Source organism: Danio aesculapii, chromosome 15, assembly GCF_903798145.1.
Source record: "Danio aesculapii chromosome 15, fDanAes4.1, whole genome shotgun sequence".
Lineage (NCBI taxonomy): Eukaryota > Metazoa > Chordata > Actinopteri > Cypriniformes > Danionidae > Danio > Danio aesculapii.
Window position 1 is genome coordinate 550988 of NC_079449.1, and position 11452 is coordinate 562439.

The following is an 11452-nucleotide window of genomic DNA, read 5'->3' on the forward strand; positions in this document are numbered from 1 at the left end:
TAGATATAATCCAGCAATGTTAAAGCTTTAAAATCAACAACACCATGTGAGTCTTACAGTCTTGCCTCTTTTCTATAATAGCTGACTGAATTCTGTGATCTGTTGTAATATATTACCCCTGGCATCATTTTTGTTTCTCTTTTTGTTTTGCTTTGTTGTCTATTTCTGTTGTTTTAGGATGTTTTTAAGCGCGTTTTTCCGAAATAAAGTAATAAATAGGTTAAATAACAGGCTAATTAAAAAAGAATAGATTAAAACATGTTTAAGAGAGATTTCACACATGTAGAACAAGACATGTAGAATTCAAAATAAAAAAGAAGATAAACGAAAATTGAACAACCTAAAATGTATAGCCAGAGCTCGCCAGAACCCAAACTTCACACACACTTCTGAAGAGCTTTACTGCCGGTAATAAACCGTCTGCTTCACAGGATGTGGACACACACACACACACACACACACACACTCCCTCAGTCAGAAGTGTTTGATCGTGTGTGTCTCCATCATGTTGTATCCACATTTTCTCCTTGTGTGTGTGTTTGTGTGTGTGTTTCTCCGCTCCTCCAGCGCTGATGATGAACATGATATTCCCGGTGCAGATCTCAGCGCGCTCCCGGTGTCTGACTTCATCGCGTCGGCGGAGTTCGGCAGCGCGCGCTCGGTGTGTAAGCCGGTACCGAACACCATGGTGCTGTGCGCCGGGATCGGTTACCGGGATATGCGGCTGCCAAACCTGCTGGAGCATCAGAGCGCGCGGGAGGCGCAGCAGCAGTCCGCCGCCTGGGTGCCGCTGCTCGGGAAGCGCTGCCACCGGGACACGCGCCACTTCCTCTGCTCGCTGTTCGCGCCAGTGTGTTTACCGGAGGTCCCGGCTCCGGTGAGCCCGTGCAGGAGTCTCTGCGTGGCGGTGCGGGACGCCTGTGCGCCCGTCATGAGCGCGTTCGGCTTTCCCTGGCCGGAGATGTTCAACTGCAGCCGGTTTACCGACGGACCGGAGCTTTGCATTCCCGGGGAGAGAGACCCGCTCAGGGCCCCCACCACCGGCGCGCCCACAGGTAACACTTCTTTTTTTTCATCATTTTTTAAACCATAACTATAATTGGCGGTTCATTCCGCTGTGGCGACCACTGATAAATCAGGCATTAAGCAGAAGCTTTTGTTTGTGGTCAGTCGGTTTACTGCACTCTAAAGAAAATACTGGGTTGTTTTAACACATTGTTGGGTCAAAATACGCACAAACAAATCGTTGGGTTCATGTATCTTCGTTCATTCATTTTCCTTCAGCTTATCCCCTTTATTAATCAGGGGTCGACACATCGGAATGAACCACCGACTGTTCCATCATGTGTTTTACGCAGATGATGCCCTTCCAGCTGCAACCCCATACTGGGAAACACCCAAATGACACAACTATATGTATATATTCACATAGAAAACAGCTGATAAATTAACCAAAGTATTTCACTGTTTTCAAAGGCTCTGCGATCTGTGAGGCCTGTAGTGCAGATGGAGATGGAGAGCGAGAGATCCTGCAAGAGTTCTGCACGGCTCAGTTCGGTGAGAAACTGTCCGTTTGTGTGTCTGATTTTTGTAGATGTTGTGATTTGTTGCTCTGAATCGTCCAGGGGTGCGTTTCCGAAAATCATCGTTAGTTGCAAACTTGTGCACTTGCAACTACACCTCTGGAACTGTAGTTAGAAGCAGAGTTCCTGGCTGTGTTCTAATTCCCAGTTATCCCCCCTATGCCCTATTCATTTAGAACATTCTAACATTTAAACATGGAATAATTCAAATAAATAATCATTAAAGTCATCTCTCTGAGGTGAAATTTGCTTGTAAAGTATTTCTACAGTTCAGTTTTAGCGATCTTCATGTGTACCGCTCCCTTCACAGTGCACTTTGAAAACATTGATGTCATTTTGAACACAGCCGTGGCTCATGATGAAAGCTATAGGTGACCTGTTATTTAAAAGCAGAATTTATGTTACGTCTCCAAAGTGTGTGAAAACAGAAATATATATCATACGCTAATGCTTTTACTCTATAGTGGGTTATTTATGAAGTATCTGTACTGTATATGACATGGGCCTGCTGGGTAGAATGTTTCTGCTGTGGTTTACATGTGTCGAATTGTAAAAGTAGACTTTTCAAAAAGACAAAATAAATAAACAATATCCTACCTAATAATAATAATAATAACAATAATAATAATAATAATAATAATAATAATAATAATAATAGGCGATGCAGTGGTGCAGTAGGTAGTGCTGTCGCCGCACAGCAAGAAGGTCGTTGGTTCGAGTCTCGGCTGGGTCAGTTGGTGTTTCTGTGTGGAGTTTGCATGTTCTCCCTGTGTTCGTGTGGGTTTCCTCCGGGTGCTCCGGTTTCCCCCACAGTCCAAACACATGCGGTACAAATGAATTGGGTAGGCTAAATTGTCCATAGTGTATGTGTGTGAATGATAGTGTGTGGGTGTTTCCCAGTGATGGGTTGCGGCTGGAAGGGCATCCGCTGCGTAAAACATATGCTGGATAAGTTAGCGGTTCATTCCGCTGTGGCGACCCCAGATTAATAAAGGGACTAAGCCGAAAAGAAAATGAATGAATGAATAATAATAATAATAATAATAATAATAATAATCATCCTCATCATCATTAATATTATTATTAAAGTAGGATTTCCCAATAAATATTAAATATTAAATTAAATTTCTTAATAAATTGCCTCATTATTTATTTATATGATTTATATATTCTATTAGAGCATGTGTTAGCTTTGTAAGTGATTTTATGTTCATTTAGAATAGAATATTCTCAATAATATTAGTGAAGGAAACACAGCCTCTATATGTGCTGTTTACATATATATTTCAGTTAATATGGAAAGCGAGTGCATGTTTTTACCGAAACTAATATTGGATATTATTTTAAATGTGTGTGCGTGTAAAACTATATAATTTTGTCCAAAGGAATGATGGGGTTCTTCTCTAAAGAGGTAGTTCCTCCATCATGTTTAGAGCATCATTATGGGCGTTTTACGCTATAACTAACGTGGTTTAAGCGATGGATCTGCGACAGAGAAACTGCGAGTTTTGGAAAACACTCGTCACTACATGGTTCTTTTCCCAAACGATGCATCGTATGATAGTTCAGCCGTGAGTTACGCCGTTGTTTGGGAAACGCATCCCAGAACAGTTCAACTGCATGCAACAGTCAAGCATCTTTTAAAGGCGCAGTGTGTAATTATGCCCACTAGAGGGGGTGTGTTCACAACAAACAAGGTGTTCAGTCAAGTAATAAAGGATGTTTGTTGCCGTACTATGACTACAGCAGGAGCAGTGATGTTACACAGCACCTGAAAATAGTCCCCAGCTATGATAACCAAGTAACAGAACTGTGTATTATTGATTATTATTCTTATTGGACCCTCCAGGATTACGCGATTGCTGAATTATTAAAAATAATTTTGTGGAGTTCCCTCTTTTTTTAGTCATATTTTGGTCATTTGAGACACTGTACAAAATTCCTGTCGCACCACAGAGCGCCGTCTGCATAGGTTTACATTCAAAACCTGGCGCAATAGCCTAGTGCAGGGGTTCTCAAACTGTGGTACGTTTACAACTAGTGGTGCGCAGGCTTCCTTCTAATAGTCGCTGAATAATTCAAGTAAAAAAATGAACACACTTTTAACCCTTTGATGCGTATGACACCGATGTGATCAGTAAATTCAGAATTATAAGGTTCTATCTGCGTTCTCAATGATTTTGAGATATTGAGCTTCAAAGTTTTTGTATTTCATAGCAGACAGTATGTGCGTAACATTTGTTTTTTAAATAAAAAGTCTTAAAATGTAAACAATTTATACAAATAAATATGCTATAATGTAAATAAGTTGTCATTTAATAAGAATTATATTCGATAACTCAATTTTGACTAAACTGTCAGATAGAACCTGATAATTCTGAGGTGACACATTGATTTTAATAGGCTAAACCTTTTATTTATTCTCAATTTTCTAATGTTTGTTACATGTTCTATCATTTGAAGCTAATTTCCTCCACATATTTGCAGCAGTTGTTGGGGGTATTCCATATTTTTATATCCCAATGTTGACAGGTATAGTTTAATCACTTGCTTTTCTGACTCGAATGGCCTACTCCAATGTGCAGTAAGCAGATCTCATTTCTAATTTAAATATGTAAATCTAAAATAAAGTTAATGTTTAGATTTTAAAGATATGCAAATAAGTCATATATACATGCAACATATTTCAAAACTGATCAAAAAGAGTTTATATTTATGAATATGATGACATATAGCCTATATTTCTAAGGTCCCAGGAAGATTTGCAGGTGTTGATGAATAGGTTACCTTATGATAAGACTTTACAGCAGTGCAGCAGTTTTCTTTTGACTTATTAAGAGTAACGGTGCTGTTTTTAACTAACTTTTAAAAGCACATTTTAATTTAAACGTTGACGTTTTATTTATTGTTTACCTGTAAGCAGAGAGCAGTGTTAATGTTCAAACTGTTTATAATGTTTAAAGTGGCTGACAATAGTAAATATATTTATAATAATAAGAATTAATCTGCCTGTTTTTAAACTGTGCAGAGCTTTAGCTGCTTAATTAGGCCTACTGCGCTACTGCGCTACTGTATTTAACACCGGTCATTATGGTGGACAATTTTTTCCTGAGGTGGTACTTGGTGAGAACCACTGGCCTAGTGGTTGAGGACATTTTCCTCTCTGTCTGAAATACTGTCCTATCCACTTAATAAAGGCAAAAAGGCCAAAAAATAAACCTAAAAAAGATTAACATTTAAAAACACTTCAGTATCTGTGAATATCATTTTTAATTTTATGTACAACCTTTTTAATTCCGCATTAAATGCATGCAGTGTTTTAGAGTAACACACACACACACACACACACACACACACACACACACACACCTTTTGTCTTTAATTCCTATATTCAGCGTTTTTTTATATATAATTATGTTTTTTAGGGGTCTTCACCTGTATTGGGATAGGACAGTGGAGATTGTACAGACAGGAAAGAGTAGGGAGCAGAGACAGGGGAAGGATCGGCCGCGAGCACCTTGGTGCTATGTGTCGACGCACTAACCTCCAGGCTATTGGCGCTGACTATATTCAGCGTTTTTGAGTAAATAATACACACCCTTGTGTGCTGTTGGGTCATTTTCATCCACTCTGGGTTGATTTTGAGTCTTAATTTGGCCTCATCTTTCTCTGTGTTTCAGCAAATGTGATGATTTTTGCTGACTAATCTTATCTTGACACAGATTTATCAGAAACTCAACAGTACACTGTTCAGATTGACTCTCCTTTGGTGATGTGTGTGCTGTTTTTGACCCATTGACTTCCATTATAACAGTACAAATGACCCATTTTACCTCTTAATCTCAACAGGAAACACCAGCAACACTCAAGAACGCATGATTATCTGCTGTCATGGCTTTACAATCAATAAATGTGATTATAATGGAAGTCAATGGGGGAAACAGCACCAACATCACCAAAGGGGAGTCAATCTGAAGAGCACACAGGGGTTAGTTCCTGATTTCAGTGTGTGTGTGTGTGTATTTGTGTGCAGTGGTCCGGATGAGGGTGGGCTCCTGCTCTGTGATTGGCTCAGACCTGCGTGTGGTCCCCGAGGGCCGCAGTCGAGTGCTCCGTCAGCAGGATCCTCAGGCTGCGCTGGAGCTCAGGGTCCTCTGGCTGCCCCAGGCCCTCCACTGCTCCTGTCCCGCTCTGGACGGGCCCCTGACTGGCACCTACATCATCCTGGGACACACACACAGCGGACGCATGCAGATACACAGACTCCTGCGCTGGACACGAGACGAGAAAACACTGAAGAAACTCATCAGGACTCTGCTGAAGAGACAGTGCTGAGTGCAGGAGGACAACACCTTCTTAAAGGGACAGTACACTCTGAAATATTCATTCTGCTTTAGTATAGTCATCTTCTTAAAGGAACAGTACACAAAAATATACTTCTGCCATAGTATAGTCATGTTCTTAAAGGGACAGTACACACAGAAATATACGTTCTGCTATAATATAGTCCTCTTCTTAAAGGGACAGTACACTTTGAAATATTCGTTCTGCTATAATATAGTCCTCATAAAGGGACAGTACACTAAAATATACTTCTGCCGTAATATAGTCCTCTTAAAGGGACAGTACACACAAAAATACATATTGTACCATAATATAGTCCTCTTAAAGGGACAGTACACACAGACATATACGTTCTGCTATAATATAGTCCTCTTAAAGGGACAGTACACACAGAAATATACGTTCTGCTATAATATAGTCCTCTTCTTAAAGGGACAGTACACACTGAAATATTCGTTCTGCATTAGTATAGTCATCTTCTTAAAGAGACAGTACACTAAAATATACTTCTGCCATAATAAAGTCATTTTCTTAAAAGGACAGTACACAGAAATACGCATTCTTCTATAGTATAATTATGTTCTTAAAGGGACAGTACACTCATAATTTATACATTCTGCCATAATATAGTCATCCTCTTAAAGAGACAGTATATGCAAAAATATACATTCTGCCTTAATATAGTTATGTACTTAAAGGGACAGTACACAGTAATATACATCCTGCCATAAATATTGTCATGTTCTTAAAGGGACAGTACACGCATAATATATATGTTCTGCTTAAGTATAGTCATGTTCCTAAAGGGAGAATACACTGAAAAATATATAAGTTCTGCCATAATACTGTCATCTTCTTAAAGGGACAGTACACTCATAATATATACCTTCTGCTATAATGTAAAGTTCTTAAAGGAACAGTACACTCATAATATATACAATCTGCCATAATATTCACCTTATTCTTCACGTATGAGCGGGCGCAGCCATATGAATCTTTTTGGCTTGAGACTTCCGCTCTCATTCACTTTTATTCATTTTTAGACATTAAAAACAGCTTGTTTTGTTGCTTAATGTTGCAAAACTGATATTTTCTTATTATATTATTCTGCTTTGTACAATCATGCAAACACTTGTTTGTAGAGCTAGTAGTTTGACCGTTTTCTGCTTTTTATTATTCCTAGTCATTTCTCCCATAGGCTACTGAATCGGAAGTTCTAAAACAATCGAGCGCACTTCCACATCGTAGAATAAGGTCAATAGTCATGTTCTTAAAGGGACAGTACACTCATAATATATACCTTCTGCTATAATGTAGTCATGTTCTTAAAGGGGCAGTACACACAAAATATATACATTCTGCCATAATATACTCATCTTAAAGGGACAGTACATGCAAAAAATACATATTCTACCATAATATAGTCCTCTTAAAGGGACAGTACACAGAAATATATATTCTGCTGTAATATATCACCCAAAATATAAACATTCTGCCATAATATTGTCATCTTCTTAAAGGGACAGTACACTCATATTATATACCTTCTGCGGTAATGTAGTCATGTTCTTAAAAAGACAGTATATGCAAATACATACATTCTGCTTTAATATAGTCATATTTTTAAAGGAACAGTATATGTGAAAATATTCATTCTGCTATAAAACAGTCATGTTCTTAAAGGAACAGTACACTCAGAAATATTCATTCTGCCATAATATAGTAATCTTCTTAAAAGAACAGGACACAAAAATATACATTCTGCTATAAGAGTCACATTCTTAAAGGAACAGTACACTTACTTAGAAATATACAATCTGCCATAATATAGTTATGTTCTTAAACGGCCAGTACACTTAGAAATATACAATCTGCCATAATATAGTTATGTTCCTAAAGGCACAATACACTAATATATTCATTCTACTATAATATAGTCATCTTCTTAAAGGGACAGTACACACAAAAATAAAAAAAAAAACTGCCATAATATAATCATCTTTCGAAATGGGAAGAATAATATTGATACTATTGATTTACTGTAGAAGACAGTGTATATATATATATACATATATATATATATATATATATATATTTTTTTTTTTTTTTTTAATGAACAATTAATTGACAGCATAAAAATATATATGTTATAAATAAAATAATAAAATTGTAGAAATGTTCATATTTAGACTGGAATCCTAACCATAAATAGAATAAAACACATAATACATTAAAAATACAATAAAACAACTTGTAATAATAATGACATAATAAAAACATTCAATTAGAATAATAAAATATAATAATGATGTAATAAAATGTTTTGCATTAATTTTTTTGTTTTATTTTTAATATTTTATCTATTAAACTGTGTAATATCCTAATCTAAATCTGTAATTATTCACCAGGCGGCCTGTGTTTTGACCATCTGTACTCTACTTTATAAGTGCCATTAAAGAACACTTTTTAATGAGTCGTTTAGTTGTTTGTCACTCTGCGTGTGAATATCCACCGCTATGATGAATATAGGATGAGCTGCTGTGGTCACATGACACTCCAGGTGAAATGGAGGCTCAGGTGCTCAATAATTATTCATGAGGAGGAATCTGATTGGCTCCTGGAGGCCCGTGTCTCTGCACACCTGTCTCTGTGTGTGTTTTCTGTCGTCTCTGAGCTCCGTCATCCTCAGGTCTGTATTCCACTATTATAATCAATATCACTATTCTGTGTGTTTGTGTCAATTAAATGATCTGGGATCAGCTCAGGTTGTGTCTTCAGCTACATACAATCTTCTGTCATGTCACTGAGAAAGATCATGTGTTGTGGATGTGTTGCTACTGTATGTGTTCTCTGTGTGTTGCTATGTGGTTTCTAAGGTGTTTTTGTTTGTGATTACGGTATTTCTATGTGGTTGCTAGGATGTTTTAGGTGTTTAGTGTGTTGCTACGTGTTCATAGGGTGTTCAGGGTGTGTTTAGTATGTTGCTATGGGGTTACTATGGTGTTTTAAGTGTGTTGCTAAGGTATTTTTGGTTTGTTTAGAGTAGAGTGTTGTTATGGTGTTATTAGTGTGTTGCTGTGTGGTTTCTAAGGTGTTTTGGGTGTGTTTATAGTGTTGCTATGTAATCGCTAAGGCATTATGGGTGTGTTTAGAGTGTTGCTAGGGTGTTTTAGTGTGTTGCTGGGTGATTGCTAAGGTGTTTTGGGTGTGTTTAGAGTGTTGCTATGATGTATTGTGTTGCTATGTGATGGCTGGTGTGTTTAAACTGTTGCTATGGTGTTTTAGTGTATTGCTATGTAATCGCTATGGTGTAATGGGTATGTTTAAAGTGTCGCTATGGTGTTTTAGTGTTTTGCTGAGTGGTTGCTAAGGAGTTTTGGGTGTGTTAAGAGTGTTGCTATGATGTATTGTGTTGCTATATATGATAGGGGGTGTGTTTAGACTGTTGCTATGGTGTGTTAGTGTGTTGCTATGTAATCGCTATGGTGTAATGGGTGTGTTTAAAGTGTTGCTATGGTGTTTTAGTGTGTTGCTATGTAATCACTAAGGTGTTATGATGTGTTTAGAGTTTTGCTATGGTGTTTTTATTGTGTTGCTATTTGATTGCTAAGGTGTAATGGGTGTGTTCAGTTACATTCAATCTTCTGTTATGCCACTGAGAAAGATCATGTGTTGTTGATGTGTTGCTATGTGGTCGCTAGGGTGTTCTGTGTGTTGCTATGTGGCTTTTTAGATGTTCTACATGTGTTTAAGACGTTCCTATGTGGTTGCTATGTTGTTTAGTGTGTTGCTTTGTGGTTTATACGGTGTTCTGGGTGTGCTTAGTATGTTGCTATGGGGTTACTATGGTGTTTTTATTGTGTTGCTATGTGATTGCAAAGGTATAATGGGTGTGTTCAGTTACATACAATCTTCTGTCATGTCACTGAGAAAGATCATGGGTTGTGAATGTTTTGCTATGTGGTCGCTAATGTGTTCTGTGTGTGTTGCTATGTGGCTCCTCAGATGTTCTGAATGTGTTTTATGTATTCCTATGTGATTGTTAGGGAGTTTTGTGTGTTGTTATGTGGTTTATACTGTGTTCTGGGTGTGCTTAGTGTGTTGCCATGGGTTGCGATGGTGTTTTAGTGTGTTGCTATGTAATCGCTAAGGTGTTATGGGTGTGTTTAGAGGAGAGTGTTGTTATGGTGTGTTGCTGTGTGATTGCTAAGGTGTTTTGGGTGTGAGTAAAGTGTTGCTATGGTGTTTTTAGTGTGTTGCTGTGTGGTTGTCAAGGGGTTTTGGGTGTGTTTAGAGTGTTGCCATGGTGTATTAATGTGTTGATATGTGATTGCTGGTGTGTTTAGAGTGTTGCTATGGTGTTTTTATTGTGCTGCTTTGTGATTGCTAAGGATGTGTTTCGTGTTGCTATGTAACCACTAACGTGTAATGGGTGTTTTAGTGCTGCTATGGTGCTTTTATGCGTTGCTATGTGATTGCTAAGGTGTGATTGTTGTGTTTAGAGTGTTGCTATGCAATTGCTGAGATGTAATGGACGTGTTTAAAGTGTTGCTATGTGGTTGCTATGGTGTTTTGACTGTGTTGCTATGTGATTTTTTTGGGTGTTCTGGGCATGTTTGGTATGTTACTATGGGGTTATTTTGGTGATTTGGTGTGTTGCTTTGCAGTTGCTAAGGTAATGGGTGTGTTTAGTGTTGCTATGTAACCGCTAAGGTGTAATGGGTGTATTTAGTGTTGCTATGTATTTGCTAAGACGTTTTGGGTGTGTTTTGAGTGTTGCTATGGGGTTTTAAGGTGTTGCTATGTGATTGCTAAGGTGTATTTGTTGTGTTTAGAGTGTTGCTATGCAATTGCTAACATGTAATGGGTGTGTTTAGACTGTTTCTATGTGGTTGCTATGGTGTTTTGACTGTGTTATGTGATTATTTGGTGTTCTGGGCATGTTTAATATGGGTTGTTATGGTGTTTAGTGTGTTGCCGTGCAGTTGCCAAGGTGTTATTGGTGTGTTTAGTGTGTTGCTATGTGATTTATAGGGTGTCCTGTATGTTTGTTTGATGTGTTTCTATGTGGTCGCTAGGGCATTGTGGGTGTTTTAATGTGTTGCTATGCAGTTGCTAGGATGTGCTGGGTGTTTCTATCCCTCATTGGTCAGATGCTTAAATTCCTTAACCAGGAACAGAAATGTGTGTTGCTGTGCAGTCGATGGGGTGTGTTGAGAGTGTTGCTATATGGTTGCTATGTATTTTTACTGTCTATCCATGTGGTTGCTTGGGTGTTTTAAGTGTTTAGTGTGTTACCATGGTGTTTGAGTGTGTTTATATGTGGTTGCTAGGGTTTTTGGATGTGTTTTATGTGTTGCTATGTGGTTGTTATAGTGTTCTGGGTTTGTTTAGTGGTTTTCTATGTGGTTGCTAGGGTGTTCTAGGTGGTTTTTACTGTCTGAAGTGTCTCTGATCTTCTAATATGTGATAGTGACACTGAAGCTTCTGCTTGTTATTGTGTGTATTGCAGGTCATTATTGAAG

General features: G+C 38.1%; 1 protein-coding gene across 1 annotated transcript; it reads left to right on the plus strand.

The window, feature by feature from the left end:
* Positions 1-364: 364 nt before the first annotated feature.
* Positions 365-6035, plus strand: sfrp2l (secreted frizzled-related protein 2 like). The gene is made up of 3 exons (XM_056474185.1): positions 365-1055; positions 1477-1557; positions 5617-6035. The coding sequence occupies exons 1-3, from the start codon at positions 506-508 to the stop codon at positions 5916-5918; spliced, it is 933 nt and encodes a 310-aa protein (XP_056330160.1). The 5' UTR covers positions 365-505; the 3' UTR covers positions 5919-6035.
* Positions 6036-11452: the final 5417 nt, after the last annotated feature.

Coding starts and splice junctions, on each gene's coding strand:
- sfrp2l (XM_056474185.1), top strand. CDS start 506: ATGTTGTATCCACATTTTCTCCTTGTGTGTGTGTTTGTGTGTGTGTTT. Junction 1,056..1,476: donor CACCACCGGCGCGCCCACAG/GTAACACTTCTT, acceptor CTGTTTTCAAAG/GCTCTGCGATCTGTGAGGCC. Junction 1,558..5,616: donor GTTCTGCACGGCTCAGTTCG/GTGAGAAACTGT, acceptor ATTTGTGTGCAG/TGGTCCGGATGAGGGTGGGC.